Source organism: Pimephales promelas, chromosome 9 (assembly GCF_988280905.1).
Source record: "Pimephales promelas chromosome 9, fPimPro1.hap1.1, whole genome shotgun sequence".
Classification (NCBI taxonomy): Eukaryota; Metazoa; Chordata; class Actinopteri; order Cypriniformes; family Leuciscidae; genus Pimephales; species Pimephales promelas.
In genome coordinates, this window is record NC_142777.1 from 29,860,266 (window position 1) to 29,884,308 (window position 24,043).

Genomic DNA, 24,043 nt, shown 5'->3' on the forward strand with positions numbered 1-24,043 from the left:
CTTTCCGCGACTGCTCAACTGGGGTATAGGTTGCCAGGTTGAGATGACAAACCATTTTATTGAATATGGTGGGTGGGTGGATCTGGATTGTGTTAATATAATGCATTTAATACAAGATCTGGCAACTGGTCAACATTAGACACAAAGTTATCACTTTCTTTGTAGGCCAAAACCCGGAAGTGAGTTTAGCATTTAGCACTCCTGGTTCCCTCGCTCTAAAGTCTATGGGATTTTTGAATGGGTTTTTGCTAAATCGCCTGAAATAAGGTCTGTGGTGAACAAAGCCTCTAAATATTTTCACATTTTGATCTATGACATAAAACACACCAGTTACCTGCTTGTTTTATTTTTAAAACTTTATGTCTGCTTGTGTTTTTTTTTTTTACTTTAAATTAGGCTTCAAAATGTTTAAAATTTGGATTATCTTGTAAATATTATCTTGATAGACAAAACGTTGAACACAGATCTTAATTTTTGCAATTTTAAAAGTCGGGGAAAATGCACAGCTTTTCGATCGAGGGAACCCTGCGCCGCTAACTTCCGAGTTCTCCTACAAAGTGACGTCATCATGTCGTCACTCTATTCATAAAGGAGTTTAGGTCATGCAAATTACGTGACTTTACCGTGAGAAATAACAAACCGGGAGGGGTCCGGGAGATGGGGCTAAAAAACGGGAGATACCTGGCAAAAACGGGAGTGTTGACACTGGTATGAATACCCCCGGGGACTAGCCTACTGCTTGGATGATGAGTATGTTAGCAAGATGCCTGAATTATATTTGTGGTGGAGGTGGAGGGATGTGAATACAGCCAGAGCAAGGTGGTTGCTTATATGCTTCAGCAGTTATTTGAAAGCTTAGATGAGTTTACTCATCCTCCTTATGTTGTGAACTTCACTAAGTAGAATACAATTTAGAAACAGACTGCTACTTTCACAAGTTTGTCTTTATTTCCTAATGGTAGGCTACAGCAACACAAATAGTGGAACTACATGAATGCAGAAAAAGAATTAGAATAAATTAAAAATACTGGCAAGGAATCACATTTTCATGTATTATTATGGCATTCATCAAAGCGTTGACTTAATGATGTTGACATCATCAAGTACTTTAACTGTAGCCTACTTAAAAATGCATTGTCAGAATAATTATACAAGTACATTTTTCATGCTACGTAGCTACGTACACCTCAGAACAGCATAAATGCCATCAGTATTGACCAAAAAGACATTGTTGAGGTGCGATGAGAAAATTAAAGTCATAGCCTGACACGTTTTACAATAACAGGACACTTTCCTATGTTTCCTGCTTTGTCCAGCACAGAAACCTCCACTTCGTCAAGGCAGCAGATCCCAGAATAATGCAAAAGGGTTGCATTGTAGCCATTTTCATCTAGTCCATCATATTGAGTAAATATGCTAGAAGCCCCACCCAAGGAAGAAACACGGGTGTGATCTATTCCTGAACCAGGTCCATCTGTCATGATATAGGTCACTTCCATACTTGTATTTCCACATGATAAAAGGCAGTCTGAAGTGTCATTTACCACATGGCACACTGGTGGAGTAAAATCAGTGACCTAAACAGAAACTAAATGTTATTTGTTTCAATTAAATACCATAGTAATTGCTAACTTGGAGCAGTATAATGAATTGGCAGGAAAGTGTACTGAAAAAAGTTAAGATGCACATTTTGCAGCAGTTTAAAATACACATACAACAAACAAATGTACTTACATTTAGTATAGCATCTCTTTGTTCTCCATCTACCCTGTCCGCATCTTTCATTGCTTGATTTTCACTGGTGACATCACGGTGTGGAAAAGCCTGTGACCATCCAATCAGCATGCAGAGAAAGATAAGCGTCTTTGCAATCTGAACCATACTGATCAGCTGTGGAGAGGTTTGAAGAAATATTTTAAAAGTGAATGCTTTTATTGGCAGGAGAATTAATTTATTTAACATTAAAACATTCCACATGTGCTGTTAAAAATCTGTTCTGTTTCCTCCTCTTTTCCTAGTTTTTTAAATCAATTTTATTGATCAATAAGTTAACTTTTTTAATTTTAACATGAAGATATTTAAAAAAAGATAACTTTAACAAAATGCGATGTTGCGTGACGTCTCTTCTTGTTGACGTTCGAAGTATAGGCATAGACAGTAAAAGATACTGTATGTAATATATTACCATATCTGGTACTCCATGTGTATGGCGCATATAGCCTACTATTTAATAAGGTTTTTAAAAATGCCCCAGGAAATCAATTTAGCGGAAATATCACCTCTTTATGGAAAAGTTTGTTGCTGTCAACATTGTTTTTGGAAGATACATTAAAAATGCAGTTAGCATTTTTACAGATTTTAACACAGTTAACAGATCTACAATGCATGGCATAACATTTTGTTGGATAATTTGACGTGCTTTCGTGTAAAAGTGTCTGTTACCCCCCCCCCCCCCCCCAAATATTAGCATACAGAGCAATACATGTATAAATAGCCTACATTTATAAATAAATAAATAAATGTAGACATGGATGCATAATATATACATAAATAAAAGTGAAAATAAATAAAAGTGAAACAAAATCCATTTATTTCATACTAACTATGTACTACAAATCCATTCATATATTTACTGAAAAAAATCACTTGACGCTGATAGGCCCTACAAATATTACAATTAAAATGTATTTGGGACATTCTGAATTATACACTGGAATGCTATTTCCAGCTTCACCATATTATGAATAACAGGTAATAACCTAAATCACTTTTCATAAGAGATCTTTGACTTCATAAGTGATTTTTCTATTTAATTTATCATTTTTAAGCCTTAAGTAGGGTTATCAATAAAATATTAAAACAAAAATAGAATTGCACACTATATTCTAGTAACCTAATAAAAAGGCATCAGTTGCCTATAATATCGTTATTGGTATACATGACATCCCGTTGAATTGCAGTACTTAAGAAAAAAGTAATTGACTTAACAAAGAGCACCTGTCTGTTATTTTTTACTTACTGTTATAAACGATGAAACCTCCAATGGAAAGTGAAATCTCAGGCAGCAGATCTGTGTCCTTTCTGAATTATTTTGTTGAGATGTTTCAGTCCTGTTCAGACACACTATTTCAGTGGAGCATAACTTGCACAACACTGAAACTTCAAATCAATACTAAACCTGTTGTCAATGTTTAACACATTCAGACTCTGGGTTCATTGTAACAAATCGCACTTGCAGTAGTGTTTTAGAGTGTATAGCAAGCCTATTATTAGAGTCAGTGCACACTGCTAAGTATATCTATGAGTTGCTCCTAGAAATTAACATTAAATATTATTCCCAAGTCCAACTCGATACGCTTTCCGCTTAAGTTTTCAATAGGGTTCAGGTGCATGGCAGATGATTTTTTTCTTGTAACCTCCCAAACAACTTGTGGTGTAGGTGATGTGTGATGTTGGATTTTGTGCTGTTTTCTTGACCTTCTTATTTGTGAATCTCAACAATCTTTTGCAACAATAACTATTCGAGCCTACTCTGGCTTAATTTATAAACAGTATGATTACCATCTTAATCTGTAGTCATAGTCATGAAGAGCCGAAGGACAACCAATTGAATGTTTTTTCCACAAAATGCATGCATGCATTGTTTTAAACCGCTGCTCATCCAGGGGACCAAAAGTTACTTTACCATAACTAAATAATGCATTAGGACCTAAATTAGATTTATTGATATTAAACAGAAACATAAGGTTTAGTTTTGATGATGTTAATTAAATATTTTTTTATTTTTATTTTTTTAAATATAGGCCATAGGGAAATAAATGATCACATCCTTATCACAAAAACAATAAAAGATCTTTGTATAAATAAACTAAGCAACCATGCACTTGCTTTTGTAAGCCTTGCCAGGACCATCAGGTCAAGATTGCTAAATGAAGGTATGTTTGACTTTTTCCTGCTATTTAATAGCACTTTTTTAGTTTACTTTATCTATGTGAAACTCTTCAATCAATGGACACAGAAATACTTAGTCGGGCTTGGCCACTTGGAGGCGCTATAACCCAATAAAACACATTTACTCTAAATACGAAAAGTTGAATGAAGTAGGCTTATCTTAATCCAAGAGGGCAGTCATGTCTCTTTAACATCATTCAATTAGCCTATGTTTGGATGATCTTTTAATTATGTTTGGACAAATATCACAATATCAGACTTGAAATTACATTATTTTGAAACTGTTTTTCTTAGGGTTTTGTTGGAACCTGAGAGTTTTGTTCCATAGAACAAGATTAAAATACAAGCCAGGCTTATTTTGGTTTGTCAGACTTATTTTCGGTTGATTTTGTTTCATAAAGCAAACTTAAAATAGTTCAAACTCAGTTACTCTTGCAACTTATGCTGGGAAACTAACCTGGTCCAGGGCAAGCTAACAAGTTGTTACACAATGATATTACCAATGAAACTCTCATTAAGGTTTATTAAGTTAGTCCTTTATACACCACTGAAAACATAGTTATGAATGTCATATTGCATTTCTGTTAATACTCCATTTTTTTTACATTGCACCTTTAAACCACTGGATTCCGATACTGCCATGACTGAGTACTTTATTTGGTACGTTCTTTACCAAAATCTCTAGTTCTTCAGACCGATCATGTCAAAAAGGACAGATATATTGTTTAATTTTGACAAACAAAGCATGGCAAAGGAAGGCTGAGTCTTAACTAAGCATTCTGAAGTTCACATCATCAATTGCTTGTAATCTAAGGTGTGTGATCCTGATTTTATTATATTTTTGGACCTTTAGCAGGGCAGGGAGAACTAGGACACCTATAAACTAAAGAATATTTTAATGATTATAAATTACAACAGTGTTTTATCATGTGATGCCTCATTTAGCTGTATCTTAAACGTATGAACTTTGTGATATAACATGCTTAAAGTAAAACTTTATAAAGTACAACAAAAATTAGAATGTATAAAAGTACTGTACACATACTTCCACAAATTTGATTTTATTCTCGAAAGCTACAGTACAGCAACATAAATAGTGAAACTACATGATTGCAGTTAGATAAGGAATAAAAAGTGTTCTATTGTCACAGTTTACTATACCATACAGCAAGCCATTGTCACATTTACAATGCACATCCATGTTAAAACAGTAAAGATTTTAGTGCCATCAGTGTTAAACTTGACCAAAGAGATATGGTTGTGGTAGAGCTACTGGATGTGGGTTTGACAGTCATTGGACTGATTGTGGAGATACATAGTTGGATTGTGGTCACATCAGGGTGTTTTATATTAAAAGGGCACTTTGCCTTGTTTCCTGCCTTGTCTGTCACACTAATCTCCACATCTTTGAAGCAACAGGAACCAATATATTTCACAATGGTTGCATTGTAGCCATTTTCATCTACAGTTGTATCAATGTAGATGAAAAAGGTAGTGTTGAATTCACTGGAGTCAGTGGCAGAAAAAGAGGGGTGATCAATTCCTGATCCAGCACCATCTGACATGATGTAAGTCACTTCCCAGCTTGCATTTCGACATGACAACGGACAATCCAAACTCTCATTTACCACACGGCATACTGGTGGAGTGAAATCTGCGACCTACAGAGAAATAATAGCTTAATGATATTTCTTTCCATTAAATATGTGTTTAACTTACACTGTAGCATAAAACTAATATTGAGTAGGGAATCAGCATACATCAGTACAGATGAAATGAGGAAATGAGGCACTTACTCTCAGTATAGCATCTTGTCTTTCTTTCTCTACCTTGTCAACATCTTTCATTGCTTTATCCTCACTGGTGACATCATTGTATGGAAAGGCCTGTGACCATCCAATCAGCATACAGAGAAAGACTAGTGACTTTCCAATCGGAACCATTCTGATCAACTGAAGAGATTTTAAGAAAAGATTTAGATGGAAGTTCATGGTCATAATAATGATACTGGCAGGAGTATTCATTTCTGTGAAGCCATTCTAAGGTATCTCCTTGTGTTTTCATGTACAAACGTTGTCGAAAAGATCTCTGTTCATATCCACAAAAACGACTAAAAATGCGGTGTTATGCCTCCCAGGCCAGTTGTTGGCGATGTCACTTTGTAAAGGAACACGTAATGCGTATGCACGTGACGTTACCGTTTCCACAAATTCGGGCTTTTGTTGTTTAGACAGAGACAATAACGGTATCGTTTTCAAAAACTTGCACTTTGAAACACATTCTCAAAAGCTTACATTATTCAGATTCATTTGAAAACGGTGTATTTTTGCTGTTTTATCTGTGAAAGTGTACTGTAAAAACAGTTTACAGTAAGTTTCTGTAAATTTTATAGCTTTTATAGTATTATTGATGCATTTCCAGCTGTCATACTGTTGAACTATTTACAATTTATGCTATTCTGTGAAGAAGAAAAAAAAGTGGGAGGTTATTTACAGTAATCCTTATATTACTGTTAACTTGATGATGTAACAGATTGTAGTTAGTTGTGTGCATATGTGTATATGTGAATATAAAATCTACCTATACTGCATCATAACAGGATTTTAAAATACAGTACAAAAACAAGAACTGTAATTAATTTTACAGTATAAATATACTGTAAGTTATTATACAGTATGCTGTGACCTACTGTAGTCAGGTTTACAGCAATTTTACTGTGGAATAAAATACTGAAGCTTGCTGGATATTTGTTGCCAGTAAGTTACTGTTGATTTTACGTTAAATGTTATCCAGTGTACTGTTTCCAGTGTATATTCTCAGCTTTACAACACTTGATTACGCAACAAAAAATGTCACAGCAAAGTCAAGAACTTTTATCATAACAGATTTCAAGACGTAATCACTTCCTGAAAGCACACACACACACACACATCCTGTCGGGGTCATTTTGGTTAATAAGTAACTTCGTAATATTTCTCACGCGAAAGAAATGGAGAAGGCAAGCTAAAAAATAATGCAGCAAGAGTAGCTAATCAACTACCATTATGTACCGTTTCCCACTTCGTCATGCATTATGTTCGTCTTCAATGACAGGTAATAAATGTCTTTGAAAAGAGACTTGTAACTTTATAAAGGTTTATAATCTTTCTTTTTTTATTACCTGTTTGTTTTGTCAAGTGAAATTATCAGTTAAAAACAATGTCAATATTGTATAAATACAATATACTTTTTTAATGTGCATTAATATAATCTTTTATAGGCATGAAAACATATTACATGTTGTTCCAGCAATTAAAAGCCACTATAATGTTGCTTAATATGGAAATACTTACTTACCGTTATAAGCGATAAAATCTCAGTAATTATATCTCAGGTAAGATTCTGCGCCTCAGTTTAGGTCCTTCTTTATTAATTTGGAGACAGATTTTTTTGTGTTAGTAAGATTTCCTATACTCTCAAGCACACCCAGGCATGTCAACATGACCCATTTTATAGTCAGAGCCAGTCAGTGGAAAATGGGTTTGCACAATAGGAAGTGATTGGCTGCGTTGTCAAGCTGTAAAGTATTATTTAAGTGGATATTGTCCTTTCAAGTACATATTGTTCCTTTGAAATTAAGCATAGGAGCATGTGACAGGGTGAGGGATAACTTATAAAAATATTTTACATACACAATACAAAGCATACATGCGATAAAGAAAGTGATGAGAGTATCTTTTTCTTTATCGCATGTATGGTTTGTATTGTATTTGTAACTTAATTTGCTGAACACAAAAGAAGATATTTTGAAGAATGTCAGTTTCCAAACTGACATTTGGTTGACATTGGACAAAATTTAATGGGCCCCATTGACTTTCATTGTAATTTTTTTCAAGTCAATGGGGTGTCTGGTTTCTGACATTCTTTGTGTTCAGCAGAAGAAAGAAATTCATACAAGTTCATTTTCGTTCTTCTTAGAAGTAAAAAGAAGGTGTAAATCTAAGATGATCTCGTCCTTGGCCCTGGCAAGACCAAGGTGTTAGCTGGCCTGTGTATATAACTTGAAATCTCATCATAAAGCATCACAAAAAATCCTTTCATTGTTTCCTAAATGTTCAAACATATTTCCTTTTGGAATTTTAAACATCAAATAACTGGACTTTCTGAGATTTCCTAATTTTCCTGAAACTGTGTGTTTGCATCTCTTTGTCACTGTCTCAACCAGTACTTTCTTAAAGGTTCAAACTGTTTTATTAGGCCTATTTGCTAATAACCTACATTTTACTAATTAAGCAAGAAATAGCCAAATTATCAAACAATAAATTCGGACTAAAGCTGAATCAGGTCCTATGTGTAAAGTAGAATAATAGGTTAAATAATAAAGGGACATTAACCTTTTGTTTGTTAATACATAGATTGAAGATAAAGAGAGCTATTTGTCTAACTTAATGGTCACAGAGGAATCGAGATTGCAGTTCAAGCCTCCACACGGCAATAGTTCACCTAAAAATGAATATTCTGAAATTTATACAGCTTTGAAATAACTTAAAAGGCAAGTAAATGAAGGAATTTTCATTTTTAAGTTTTAACAAGAGATCACAGCTAGCAATAAAAGTACATCATTAGTGATGCGTCCTACAGCCATGGACATCTTGTGTTTATTCCTTCGTTTTGTTTGTCTTGTGAAATCAAGGAAATTGCGCAATCGTCCGGGAAACTCCAGCCCGGTATATGACTCCAGTAAACTCCAGAATGTGGACACAGTCTTAGTATTGTAATCCTGGAGTGAAAGTAAGCAAATTCATTTGGTCCTCCAATAGGGGGAGATAAAAGACAAAACACACAATTGTGGTTTTGATTTAACTTGTGGAGTTTGATGCTGCTTCCTTTACAACAATCTGAATATTAAGTCTGACTTTAGTGTAATGTTTGCAACTCAACTTCTGACTTTTTTTTTTGGTTATTCAGATAAAACAAATTGTAACTGAAACATTTTGCATTAAAAAAAGATACATAGTGTGTATAGCTAGTTGACCTAGTTGATATATATATATATATATATATATATATATGTATATATATATATATATAATTTTACTTATTAGTATTGATGGTAATGTTAAAGGGAAAGATGACAGTATACTCTGCATCACAGATTCATTCTCAGTGTATCACATTATTTTTCACCTATTTTTCTGTTTTAGTGTGTGATTATCTGAACTGTAACCAGAAAGATTATTCATTCAAAAACAAGAAAGCATCTGAGCACATTTACTGCTCTCAGTGGTGAATCATCAGGACAAGTGATCTCTAAAGAGTGATGTTTAATTCATCTAAACGAGACAGTTCACCTGCAAGCATGTCTGGGTCAAGATATAATCTCTGGCCTGAACGTAACACGAAAGAGAATAATCCAATCAATTGTCATTATTATTATTATTTCATATCTTTAAGAAACGGCATATGGTGCTTTCCACAAATAGGACACAATTAGACCTTAAACTATGACAACTAAAAAATATAGTTAGAAATTGGTTTAAAAAAAATTAAACCAATGGTTAGGTTTGTCCATATTTGACCTACACTGACAACCCAGCATTTTTAAGAGTGAGAATAAAGAAATAAAGTTTCCATAAATTCTAGAAAAATTGTGAATAAGTCTTCATTTTAATTTTAAAACTTATTTTTCTTTGTAGCACGCAAACTTCTTTGGAAGCATGCAATCTGTCAGACACTGCTGTAAATTATTTTTTAGATAAATAATATATATTTAAATAATTATGCAATATCATTGCAACAGATTATTTTAAAGTTATAAAATTGGTGTGCTGTCACTGGTATACCTTTTCAAAAGGTACATATTTGTTCCTTTTAGAGACTTATATGTACACTTTAGTTACTAATATTTACCTTTAAAGGTATGCCAATATGCACCATTTTAAAAAGGTGCCACTCCAGTCACGGCTTTTGTTCCTTTATTTCTGAGAAGTACAGTCAAGAAAGGTCAGGACTTCTGCAGTGAGAGAGGCCAATATTTTTGTTTTCCAGAGGAGAAACAGATATCTTTGTACACTATTTGTGAAAAGTGCATGGTTGTTTTCTAAAAAACAAATGGTATGTGGAAAAGGAATTAGATGATGATACTTAATGGTGAATGTGATCTAAACCTGATCAAACGGATATAAGGATTTATAATATTTATCAGTTACATGTGGCATTTAATATGTATGACTGATCTATAAGCGATATATCCTTCTATGTTACAAGATCTAATTTCTGTTTTTCTTATTTATAACCTCTTGCCCCTTACCTTACCCTTTCTGTCTCTCTCTCTGCCTCAACCTCCCTAACATCCCTCTCTCCTCCTACCTTTTCTTAACATTTGATAGATTGCAATTAGATATCCTTGTAAAATCAACAGGAGTCGTTACTCAATCCTCCAGTTTACATTTCGGTTTCGTCGTCAGTCAATGGCATCCCCTCTTCTCCCCTCACCCTGAGTTCACTGCGTCTGACGTACAAATACTCCCCTATTTTATCTCCTCTTTCATTTTCCGTTACTGAGCTTTCTCTTCTTCTGTAGCTCTTTATCCATAAATTATACATCAGGTGAAGGGGAAATGCAGACAGAGAGAAGATTTCATGCTATGATCATTAAATCTATGTAAATATGAAGGGTTAGATAAGCTGAGCATGAGTAGATGTGTTAGGAGATACATTTAAATGCACTGATCAAATCTGAAAAGATTAACCATGCTAAACACAAATTTAAACTGTCTACAATGAGGTCACCATTGTTTATGTCCTATAGAAATCAGTGAGATTGGATCTCAAAATATTGAACCTTTTCAAATATATATACACATACACAGTTGTGTATATATATATATATATATATATATATATATATATATATATATATTCACCTAAAGGATTATTAGGAACACCTGTTCAATTTCTCATTAATGCAATTATCTAATCAACCAATTTAGGGGTGTGGTCCTGGTCAACAAAATGAATGTCAAAATGGAAAAGAAAGGTGATTTAAGCGGTTTTGATCGTGGCATGGTTGTTGGTGCCAGACGGGTATTTCACAATCTGCTCAGTTACTGGGATTTTCACAACCATTTCTAGGGTTTACAAAGAATGGTGTGAAAAGGGAAAACATCCAGTTTGCAGCTGTCCTGTGGGTGAAAATGCCTTGTTGATGCTAGAGGTCAGAGGAGAATGGGCCGACTGATTCAAGCTGATAGAAGAGCTTTTAAAATAACCACTCGTTACAACCGAGGTATGCAGCAAAGCGTTTGTGAAGCCACAACATGCACAACCTTAAGGCGGATGGGCTACAACAGCAAAAGACCCCACCGGGTACCACTCATCTACACTACCAATAGGAAAAAGAGGCGACAATTTGCAAGAGCTCACCAAAATTGGACAGTTGAAGACTGTAAAAATGTTGCCTGGTCTGATGAGTCTCGATTTCTATCGAGACATTCAGATGTTAGAGTCAGAATTTGGCATAAACAGAATGAGATCATGGATCCATCATGCCTTGTTAACACTGTGCAGGCTGGTGGTGGTGGTGTAATGGTGTGGGGGATGTTTTCTTGGCACACTTTAGGCCCCTTAGTGCCAATTGGACATCTAATTGGGTTTAAATGCCACAGCCTACCTGAGCATTGTTTCTGACCATGTCCATCCACGGCCACCATGTACCATCCTCTGATGGCTACTTCCAGCAGGATAAGCTTGAATCAACCCAACCCAATAGAGCATATTTGGGATGTGGTGGAACGGGAGCTTCATGCCCTGGATGTGCATCCCACAAATCTCTTCTAAACAATGCTTTCAGCACCTTGATGAATCAAAGCCACGTAGAATTAAGGCAGTTCGGAGGGCGAAAGGGGGTCAAACACAGTATTAATATGGTGTTTCTAATAATTTTTTAGGTGATATAGGTTATTTTATGGTTGCAAAATAATAACCTAAAAATCATAATTAAGTAACGTTCCGTATAAGTTACTTGAAAGTCCTTGCCACATCTCTCCAGTAACAGAATCAAATAGAGGTTGATTGCTGTGGCATCAGATAAGAACATATCCAGGTTTAGACAACAGGATGATAGAGATCACAAACGGTCATGGTTCATAGTTGATGTTTGCTACACTAATAATATTAAAATAATATAAATTAAAAAAAATTTCAAATAAATAAATGAATGAACATAGAAACCCCTTATCTTACCAATCCAATGCACTTTAGAATGCAGCCTAGAACTCAGACCGAAAAGGGCAAATGAAAGATAAGGAGAGAGAGGTATCGGATGGATAGAGTGTCACCTGAATGTTAGAAGGCCAAACAGCAGACACGGTATCCTTCAGTATTTCTTTGCCCTGTTGGATAAAACACACCTGGGCAGAGAGAAGGATGACAAACTGTGGACTTCTACAGAGGAGCAGATCAGACCGAGTCAGATGGAGAGAGACATATAGGCATCAATAGAATGAAAGATGTGGCAAAGCAGAAAGAGGTTTAAATTGATTTCTTTTGACTTTTGAAAAGAAAATTACCACATTTATCCAGCCTTCCTAATTCAGCTTGAGTTACTGAATACAGTTCTGAGAAATTCACAGGAGAGTAACCTCTGACAGGCCCATACTGGGAGGGGTAAAACAGGTGTTGTCTTACTGAGAGAGAGAGAGAGAGAAGAGGAAGAGAAAGAGAGAGCGTGCCATTGTTGCAAGGATGTTCATGATTATTCGAGAGGGATCAGCAGGAGGGGCAGGTAGTACCGGCGGCATGAGCGCTCCACCGGAGAGAACAGCGAAACAGGTAGAGTCATTCATGTGTGTGCTTATTATATGAACTACACAATTTTCCCCCCCCCCCCAGATTCATAGAGAGTGATTTTGGGCTTTAAAATATTCTGCTCTGAATAAAATCAGCTTAAAGGTAAATTGTGATATTTGTAATGTTAAAATACCTTGTTTTTCCAGCTTAGTATGCACAGACACCTAAACAGATAACTATAACTATAAAAACATTTCTCTGTTTGAGCTCAGCCTGGCATAGCAACATTTTGGCACAATCGATGACATAGGTTTTGGGGCGGGGCTATCTATTTGACCGACCAATGGCAGATTGACGGATTGTTCTGATTTGATAAAAAAACTATCTTTTTTTTGTTTGCTGCATTTTAAGACTGAACCTAAGCCAGAGACACACTTAACGATTGGAAGGCTGAATATGAATGTAATTTGATACGACTGATCACAAACGCACCGAGTCAGAGACAGTTGCGTTTAGTTGGTGTTCTGTTCACAGTTGGTTTTTAAAATCTGCTACAGTCCTTGGAAAGTCTGTAGGTGTGTTCAGATCACGGTTTAAGAATGTTTCAGCAAGTCGTGTCGCTAATAGTCGCTAGCTAACTGTGTCCCCAGCATTACACATCACTGTGAACATTAAAGTTTAATATGAGCACAGCCACTGTATTTATGCTGAATGAATATTAATTTTTTAATTTTAATGAAATTGTTTATCTGTGTTTACATTAGGTGTGTTCGACTTGAAGCGGTGCTGCATAGATCGAACGGTGTATGACAAAAATTACAGCGAGAGCGATTAGCATGCTATGGCGGTACTTTGATGTCATACACCGATCGGTCTGTGCAACGTAGAATCAAGTCGAACAGACCTGTCTACATTACAGTACAAACAATACAGTCAACTTTGATTGGCTCCAGGCTCATTTAGAAGATATCAGTCAAATCCACAATTACCAGCCAGTGCTCTGACTCCACCCACTTTTCTCTCTTGGCCCGTTTACACGAAGGAAAAACGCAGATATTTCCCTGCGGATTAGCTTCTGGTTTACACGAAAACACAGTTTTTATCACAGAAAACGATTATTTCTAAACACTCTGGGAAAAGTGGAGATTTATGAAAACGCCAGTTATGTGTTGTCATGTGAACTGGGAGAAACGGCGTTTTAGGTTCTCTCTTGTCTATTCTGAGGATTCTGATTGGCTTGCATGGCTTTATCCTTCTCCCTACACTGCCGCCAATAGGTTTGGCATAGTTATTATGGCGCTCGATGGCGTATTTATGGGGGTGTGTGAACGATGTTATTTTTTGAAAACGGAGAGGGCGAAAATATTCGTTTTGCTAAATACCCGGCTTTGTGTAAACGTGGCCTTAAACACAACCCACATTGTAATAAAACTGTATGTGTGTCTCACTCCCTTTACTCATTTTAGTAAGGGTGGTGCCATATTTAATTTTACATGGATGAAAATGAGGCTGAGGCATTTGTTTCTATTATATCACATAGTAATTTTTACAACTCTCAAGTTTCAAAATGATTTTATGAAGTTTTTGAGTCTTAATAGGTTGGTAAACAACACCAGTAGCCTACAGTCTTTGAACACACTTCACAGGTTTGTTTTCATCCCTGTCTAAAATTAAACATGGTGCTATACCCAGTTCTATGTAGCTTATAATTGCAATTAACTTTAAAATTATTACGTCTGACCTCCTGTGCCTTCTGACAGGTCCAAGCCGCAATCAAGAAGAAGGTGGAGAAACAGAAGAAGCAAGTTGAAATGGGTGTGGTGGAGGCATTCAACAACAATGCAAAACCTAAAATGGGACAGCGAAAGAATCAGCCCATCCTTCCTCCCAGCAGAGGTGGAGATGGCGAGGAGGACGTAGAAGAGGAGGCCGCAGAGACTGAGGAATCGAAGGAGAAGGTGGAACTCGACCTCGTACCTATCGTTGAGTCTGTGTTTGGCCAAGTAAGACAACACAAGAGCACCCTCTGCAGGCCACATATCCCAAACACATATTGCCATTTCATACCCTTTAAAGGGACACTATGCAGCTTTTTAGCTTAACTGAACAGCTTCAGAGTTATTGAAATGGTTATATGACTTCTTTCGGGTTGAATTGATATACAATCACTAATAAACAATCGGTTTTAATGAGGAAAATAAACTATTTATAAACCACTTGTACGGATAAACTACTTGTACGGATTAGAACCCAGAACCTCTGACAAACTTGGTAAAAATGTTTTTTTTTTTTTACGTTAAAAACAAATACTCCACAGCGACTCCAGGGGTCACTGTTTGACAAAAACGGGATTCCTGCCTGGTGTCCCGCAGTCTTTCAGTGGCCCACTACTACTGAACCTTCAATTCTGCTAAATAAATGGATGTACATTTCTTTGTGAAGTATAAATATCATCATGTTATCTAAGTAGTTTAACTGATTTTATTTTAGTAAAATAGATATAGCGAATCATATAAGAAATGAAATGCGCGTCAAAACATCAGTTTAATGGTAGTTTCTTGGTAAACTTTTTTATGTAAGTCTAGAAATCATTATCCAATATGTTCTATTCACATTTTTCCACCCGAACTGACCCTCAAAATTGACTTTCATTGGAAATTTTACTTGAGGTTGTTATTTTAGTATTATTTATATGCTATTATAGTTTTTAGTTATATTTTGAATAATCTTTTATGTATTTATTTCAATTTTAATTTTTAGGTAATTTGCAATATTTCTCATACCTAAATTTCATTTTATTTCAGCTTTTAGTTTTAGTTTTTAGATTTATATTAATTTAGATGCTAGCACATGAAACATTTTTTAATTTTTTAGATGCATGATGATGGGAATGTATACGTGTGTCCCAAAGTGACTTACTTCATTAGCAGATAGATGGTTAGGTGACTGTCAGGCATGAGACGACGGGTAAAGGAGCTGTCCTAACAAGCACGTACCTGTCCCCTGGTGGTTCATCCGCTCATGACTCATGACCTGGTCTTAGCCATGTAGTGTTGCATTCCCACACTATAGGATAACCTTGCGTCCAATGGTAATCACCTGATATCAAGCTTGAATCACCAGCGGTGAGCACACTAGAAACACAATCTTGCCCACTCACCTTTCTGGAAGAGGGATCATTGTTTGTTATTGTCATAATTATTTAATTGGCTTGGAGAAATAGATAGCAAAAAACTCATTTAGGATGATGAATTTACTGAGTCATGGCCTAAGCTGAATTTAATAGACATCTTTTCTTGCTTTTGTTTAGTCAAGGATATGTTGGTATTTACTATTTTGTAGCTTACATTTGCAAAGTAATTTTCATTAGAGCATTCTCTGAAACTCTATCCATTAGTTACCTGAGAATGGGTATTGTAGATAAAAGGGTTAACACATGGCTTGACTAGTCTGACAATAGATTATCTTTAAGTCAATAAATAAAGCAAAGAATCTGAACTTGATACGTGATTAACTCTCCACTTAAATGGGAGGGTAAATCGAAAATCGATTTTATAATAAATGAAACCCCTGCTGAACATATGGCATTTTTCAAAAACAAGGAACTCAATCTACCGAGAGGTTCATAGATAGGTTTTGTTTTCCATCTCAGGCCACTTGAACTGTTTCGACATAAAAAAGTGTTTTTACAACCATGAATTTTTTTAATGAATTCTGTTTATTAGTGCAGCTTTAAAGATTAAAAAACAGCTTTCAAATGTTTGATGCCAAGGACCCCCAAATAAGTAATGATTGTTATTTTAAAAAGTAAGTAATTATTTACTATTACTTCCAGAAATAATTATTTTGAGGGACCCAGTTTCTAAAACAGAAAAGCATCTTTAGATTTTCATGAAATCATGTAAAGATCAATTTATAATATGTGAGGGGTAAAGTTAAAGACAACTTTTTATTTTTAAAATGATAATGCAGTTGTTGTTGGGTTTTTTTTTTAGTTCCAAAGAATGTTTTTAAATATTTGCGTTAAACATATTTGATCATTACTTTAAGTTAACAGTCCTCAAAAACATATTGTAAAATCACAGACCTCCAGCACCTCCTTGCGGCCACTTTTAGATCCTTGTTCTAAAACAACCACTTCCTGTATATGAGCATCTGTGTGTATGCTATTGCTTTTTGTCAACTCTGATAGCAAAAAAAAATACACTTATTATAATAGCAGCATAACCTAAAAGCATTTCCCGTCATGTTTCTCTGTCAATACACACAGAGAACACCATTGCTATTACTTATGCAGTCTGCATGTACAGCAGCTGGTGAACCCAAACACATCTGGCTCAATAGTCCCACAATGCTCAGCTGCTCACAAAGTGACCTCGTTTGACTTGACTCTAATCTGTTGGCTCAAACATGCAGATTCAAACTCTTCCCCATACACACCACAAATGCGTCATAATGTTTTTTTTTTATTCACTATACAATAAACTGTAGCATTTATCTACATTTGCTGATCTTTTTTTTTTCAAACAACAATGTTGGCTCAGAAACACTGTTTCTGCTTTCACAGTTTCAGCGTGTACGTGTGATTGGATTAGAGTAGATTATCATTCTGACAGGCTGGCATACACAGGGCAATGACGCAGGGTTTTACTAAAATATGAGTGCGGATTAAATTGTGGTTCTCTGTTCATCTGCCCAAAGGTGTGTTTTGATTAGACTGGGATTATCACATGCACACACACAACTTTCACCCGTTGTTAAAAAGACAACCATTAGCTTTTAACCTCCTGTATTTTTCATTTGACTAAATTACAAACTATGCACTCTTTCTTAGTGGTCTACCAATATGTATTTTATATGGCTGATATTGATGTATACCCATTTGGCTGATATAATAGCTGTGCAATCTGAAACCACTAATGAAAATGCTGCAATTTTTCATAGAAAAAATCTGATGATTATGTTTTAGCATGATTTGAAATGATCCAAAAATAGTATCCTTGAGTGGAAGAAGAACATCTGATATCTGTCTTTGCAAAGGAGATCACATGATCAATACCATGCATTTTATAGAAGAAATAGTACTCTAGAAATAGTACGGAATATTAAACATTTTTATTTTATTTTATATAATCCTACAAAGAACCCCAGTTAAAATGTTGAATCCCAGATTTTCAAAGTGTTGTGTGACATCATAGCATATTGAATTTTTAAATGTAATAATTTAATGTTGAGCAAACAGAAATGGAGTGAAATAAATGCACAAGATCTACTCTAAAAAAAGAAAAAGGAAACATTAGTTTCCAGTCATTGGAAATAAAAATATGCACAATATATGAATATTTCCTGGTTAATCGACCACTGCTCTTTCTTGTTTCTCAAATCTCCTTGTTCTCTCTGTACATCATCCCGTGGCTCTCCGTCTTTAATCTGAAATAGGGATTAAAAAAGCTTCTCATTTGTCCCTCTCCCGCTCGGCCTCTCTCTCTTTCAGCTTGTGAACGAAATCATTTGCATTGGACTGCAATCTGTGAGGAAAGTGAGTGGATCGGAAAGAGATTTTTTAAACGAGATGTGAAAATGGCAAGAATAGGGACAAGTATGCTTGTTCTATGAAACAGTTGTTTGTAGTTTGCTTTGACTGATAGTTATAATGAGAAAAATGCAAAGGTTTAAAGAGACTTTTTTAGAGTAACTCAACAACATGGACTTTAAGTAGCTTAATATGGAACCAGGCGGGTGTTATATTGACATACCACTCTATAAATTAATTATATAAAAAGACATTGGAAACGTCTTCAGTGAGGATTAAGACATGGGAAACTGCACCAAACCATCCATGAAAAACAAAATGAAGAAGGTAAGAGAAACTTATTGAGAGGTCAGGGCCTGTATCGGGAACTGTGTTGAATGTTTAATCTAGATATTTTGTTATCAGTATTTAAATATACTTTAGTTTGGTGTCTGTATTTGAATATACTTTAGTTTATAGACATGTCAAACAAATTGGCTAAAATGTGCTTAATTAGATTATGTCTCAAGTCAAATTTGGCCTCACCCCAAGGGTGTGTCTGAGGGTAAAGTGGCTGGGCCAGTGGCGCCAGGGCCCCGCCCACCCGGAGACGCCGACGGAGAAAATGAAGTAACTTCTGAGTTTAAGGGGCCCCTGAATGCACTGGTCCAAAACTGCACCATGCTACATAATATCGTCGGACCCGCATGCATCTTCCTAAGACAGGGCTTCGCAAAGTCACAGCTCGTATGTACTATGCAAAACTAAAAACATAGTGTCTCAGCATCTACATTCTCCACTTGCATTAATAGAAAATATCACATCATCATCATTGTGAACCATCTACTACATTTCACTCCCGTCCACTGGTTTGTTGTTAAAGATCATGCAGGGAATTCTAAAGATAATTCATCCTAAAGTGATTTTTGCAGGTTTGTTTCATTTTCCTGCTTAAGCTTATTTGTATACAACCCCCATCAAGAGTTGTCCAAAAGTATCGCTCAATAGTTAAGGATCAGTAAGATTTTTTATTTTTTTATTTTTGTCATTTATACTCACCCTGCAAGGCTACATTTATTTGAGCATTTATTTTGATAAGGACAGTGATATTGTGAAATATTATTACAATTTAAAATAACAGTTTTTAAAAAATATATATATTTCATATTTAATTTAATATACTTTATTCCTGCCATTATTCTTAGTCTTCAGTGTCAAAGTTGTGCTGCTCAATCTTTTGATTCAGGATTCTTTGATGAATAGAAAGTTCAAAAGAACCCAAATATTTCAACGCATTCTCATATAGGGCGTCATCTAACTCAGTGTTTCCCAACCCTGTTCCTGGCGGCACACCAACACTGCGTGTTTTCTTTGTCTCCCTAATCAAACACACCTGACTCAACCCATCAGCTCATTAACCCACCTGATTATGAGCTGATGGGTTGAGTCAGGTGTGTTTGATAAGGGAGACAAAGAAAACACGCAGTGTTGGTGTGCCGCCAGGAACAGGGTTGGGAAACACTGATCTAACTGACGCTTTTTACCATGCGTGTAAATCCGACGCACATGGCAACCTTTAGCGTCAGTCAGATGACGCGATAGGTTTAGGTCTGGGGTAGGGTTAGGGTTAGACCACTAATCTCATTTTGACGCTAAAGGGTGCCATGTGCGTCGGATTTACACGCAATTGGTCAAAAGCGTTAGTTTAGATAGATGTTAGTTAGATGATGCCTTGGGATGAGAATGGATTTGTTATCACAACTTTTTTTTTTCCTTTTGTCCAAATCAACTTTGATAATTAATGTGGTTCACATAATATTTTGAGATTCTGTTAATTAAACCAATCTCCTTTGAATTAACTCAAATTTTAACTCGAAATATGAAAGGCAAAAGCAACTTTTTTTTAAGTTAAACCAACTGTTATGTTTTTTACAGTGCATTGATTTGAAGTAAAAATCTTTTTTATACAATAATATTTACTGCAACTTTCAAAATGCATTGCTGAATATAAGTATTATATAATGTTTGACTAATGGTTCAGATGAATGAATGGATTTTTAACATTGCTTTTTTAGTTTAATAAATATTAACTGTGAGGATATGATATTCAGTTAACTGAGAAATGATTCTCCGCTGCATTTGCTGCATATGCAATCCACTGGTTTATAGTATGCGTATGCATGTTTTTATTATATGGTATTGGGTATTATAGATAAAGGTGTAAATGGAAAAAATAGAATCATCTATGGAATTTTCTCATGGCACTCTGGTTAACCTCATCCACTCTTTTGGTTTCTCTTGGCCCTCCACAAGTTAAACCCCCCAAATCTCCTTATCTTTTAGCTGCTGCCGGGCAATGTAATCTAGTGACTACCCATGTCACTATATTATCACACATTGGAATCAGTCCTCAAACTTGCATTTTGTCCCAGTTTCTCATTTCCACATACCCATGTGTTTTGTCTGAGTCGTTTTGATGATTCAGAGAGAGAGAGATGCATGTCTTCAAGTGCATCAGTGTTTAACGTCATTTTTATGTCTCTTGATTTAACAGGACAGGGAACTGCGGCCAGAGGAGATAGAAGGTATCACAGAAACCACACTCAAGAGTCAGATTGGTAAACACCCTGTTCCTGCATTTCAACGTCTCTTTCATTTTTGTATTTATGCAGAACTAAGAGAAGCCTTTAAAGAGTTTGATAGGAATAAAGGATACATCAACTGCAGGGACCTGGGCGAATGCATGCGGACGATGGGATACATGCCGACAGAGATGGAACTCATTGAACTGAGTCAGCAAATAAGTGAGTGACATCACTGAGAATACCCATATAGATATTCTGGTACTGAGACCATAAAACAAATCTGGGATTTTTAATTAAATGAATAAATTAGTTTAATAAATTAAACTTTTATTATTATTATTATTATTATTATTATTATTAAATGTAATAATAAAATTTATAGACAAAAAATTAATCTGTATTTTCTGTATTTTTAAGGATAAAATAATTAAATGTGATTTAAAATAAAGTTGTATTTAACATTTATTTAACATTTTCAATTATTTTACAGAAGAATAAAACGTAGAAAAAATCTGTTGCGTTTAAAGTTGTGTTCTCTGTATTTTTTAAGGTGGGGGTAAAATCGACTTTGAGGACTTTGTGGAGCTCATGGGCCCCAAAATGCTGGCAGAGACAGCAGACATGATCGGAGTCAAGGAGCTGAGAGATGCCTTTAAAGAGGTACACACACACACTCACACACACACATACACACACAGCCATCAGTGGCGTTATCAGCGTTTTACCGGTTTGCAGTTTGACTCCAATGGTGATGGGCAAATCAGCGTCACTGAACTAAGAGAAGCTATGAAAAAGCTGATGGGAGAACAGCTGAAACCCAGTGATATTGACGCTATCCTTCGTGATGCCGACCTCAACGGGGACGGACTGGTTGACTTTGAAGGTAAAAGAGCAAGGTTTAGCCTACAAATAAGGATGAATAATATTCTCATTTCTTAGCATTTTCAGTTTACCTCACTGAATATACTGTATTTCTGTTTCCTTTTTGTTTTCCTCAATCAACCTTACAGAGTTTGTGAGGATGATGTCACGTTGACGGAAGCCATACAGAAATTTTACAGACTTTATTTTCGTTATTAGTCGATTGGATCCCCAGTGGATGAGAGTTTTAAAAACGTTTGTGATGCAGATCTTAGTAGCCTATGGTTGAAGTGGAAAAAGCCACAAATCACCCGGTTCAGATGGATTAACGAGTAACTTCTATTTTTGGGAGTATATTAAAGACCTTGTTGTTCATAGAAATATCTGAATCCCGCATTCTTCCAACTACTATGAAACAAGGGATTCTTCTCATCCCAAAACCTGGGAAAAATCTGAAATTAATAGACAACCTTAGACCCATAACCCTGCTTAATAATAACCAAAAAAAGTTTGAAGCCAACTTCAATTTTATCTGGAAAAGAAAAGCACACTACATTAGAAAAGGAATCTTGGTTAAGCAATAGACATTGAATGTATTAAAGGTACTGTAAAAAAAACGAATTTTAAAAAAATGAAAGTAGTTTTTGGTTTCATATCCCCATGCAGTCAAATCTTTATGAAATTAGGAGGTGTCAATGTTCTCCTTAGATGTGATTATGACCTTAAGATACTCCCTGTTAAGTTATCAGTGTTTCATCAAACAGGTTTTACTTTACTGGAAAATGATTTACAAGCATAATTTCAGTCCTCACAACATTCCTTTGTGGAACTAGGTATGTGGTATTGAGGAATAAGTCTTTATTTTACAAATATTGATGGAAATACTGGAGCCATTGTCTTTTGACACTTTCTGTTTAAAATGTAATTTATTTGACAGAAAACAGTATGATAACATGATCAAAGCAACCCCACAATCTATAATTCAGATGTATTTCAACATAGTTCAAATATAATGTAACCCAATGTCTTCCTAAGCTTTTGGTGAATGGAGTTTCTTTATATAACTCCATTTACCCAATATTACAATTGGCAAAGCCTTTGTGAAGGAATTATATCCTTATTCTTCAAATAAGGGTCTTGATGCTAATAGTTGCTCCTTTGATGAGATTGAAACAACAGAACATCTATTTGCCTATACCTTTTAGGAGGATTTGCATTACTGGTTATTTGGTAAATTTAAAGATTTACCTGCGGAAAATAATTTTTTTGGTATTTTTATGAAAGATGAAACCCTTGGCTTGGCAGTAAACACATGTATTATTTTGGGGAAATTCTTTACACAAGAATATATTCAAGATGAGATGAGATTGAACAACAGATGAGCAACACATTTTTCCTATGGGTAGATTCCTGAAAACACCACCAAACTTTTACATTTTTCATAAAGACATTGTGTCATTACTTCTTAACACTAAAATTGATGAAGAAAAAGAATGCCTTAATCTTATCTACTTTGATAGAGGATGTGAAACTTTCTGAAAACCCCTAGTCTTTTATTTTATTTCATTAATTTATTTATTTTATTCATTTTATTTATTTATTTATTTATTTTTACCTTATTTGTATTTTCTATATTCTATGTTATGGTCTGTTGTCTGAGAAGACATTTCATATGTTGTACCAGAACAATCATGGTAATTAATATTGTTTTAAAAAATCGTCATAAGTCACTATGAGGGACACATGGTGCAGCTATCTGAATGTTTTTCGATAGGCCTCAAGAGATAAAATTTGTAAAAAATAATTTTTATATTTTAAGTATTATTGAGCACTAGCAGTGTTTAATTTCAGTATAGTAGCCTAATGTTGTAATTGTACTGTTTAATTGGTATTTTCAGAGATTTGTCTGATTATTACGAGTTTATTGAAGTTGTGTAGTGTGCTTACTTTTTTAAATAAAATAATTCGATAACAATGGTTTGATAATTACCCGTTCACGTCTCTCCTCTTTGTGATTTTAACACATTCACCCAGAATGAGAACAGTGCCACCTACAGGTCATACTTTTTTCAAAAGTATATTTCTTTTCTCATAACTTTTGAACAGTTTGTCAGAAAATTGTAACCTTGGTGTTTATGGATTCCTTGACTCATGCCTAATCAGAGGATTTTGCCTGGATCGGACGAACCGGGACGAACCATCAGTCCGCCATTTTGAATTTTGCCAGAAATTGCAATATATTTTCATCAGCATGTCCTGAAGGTAGGCCAAATGGAAAGTTTGAACACAGTGACACGAAGTGTTTCAGAGATACGTTTCTTTGTAGCAAAAACGCTATTTGAAAACATTGTTTTTTTCTCTGTGT

At 35.2% G+C, this 24,043-nt stretch overlaps 1 protein-coding gene and 2 long non-coding RNA genes across 3 annotated transcripts; 1 reads left to right on the top strand and 2 right to left on the bottom strand.

The window, feature by feature from the left end:
* Window positions 1-926: 926 nt before the first annotated feature.
* LOC120460806 (uncharacterized) lies at window positions 927-3,160 on the bottom strand. Its single transcript, XR_016169714.1, has 3 exons — window positions 3,020-3,160; window positions 1,735-1,890; window positions 927-1,577 (listed from the first exon to the last, which is right to left on the bottom strand). It is a non-coding gene; the product is annotated as an uncharacterized LOC120460806 (long non-coding RNA).
* A 2,114-nt stretch (window positions 3,161-5,274) lies between these two features.
* On the bottom strand, window positions 5,275-7,447 carry LOC148977573 (uncharacterized). Its single transcript, XR_016169715.1, has 3 exons — window positions 7,288-7,447; window positions 5,748-5,903; window positions 5,275-5,612 (listed from the first exon to the last, which is right to left on the bottom strand). It is a non-coding gene; the product is annotated as an uncharacterized LOC148977573 (long non-coding RNA).
* A 4,522-nt stretch (window positions 7,448-11,969) lies between these two features.
* On the top strand, window positions 11,970-23,079 carry cabp2b (calcium binding protein 2b). The gene is made up of 7 exons (XM_039648764.2): window positions 11,970-12,762; window positions 14,481-14,723; window positions 20,787-20,817; window positions 20,905-21,036; window positions 21,368-21,477; window positions 21,553-21,700; window positions 21,828-23,079. The coding sequence occupies exons 1-7, from the start codon at window positions 12,676-12,678 to the stop codon at window positions 21,851-21,853; spliced, it is 777 nt and encodes a 258-aa protein (XP_039504698.1). The 5' UTR covers window positions 11,970-12,675; the 3' UTR covers window positions 21,854-23,079.
* The last annotated feature ends 964 nt before the right edge of the window (window positions 23,080-24,043 follow it).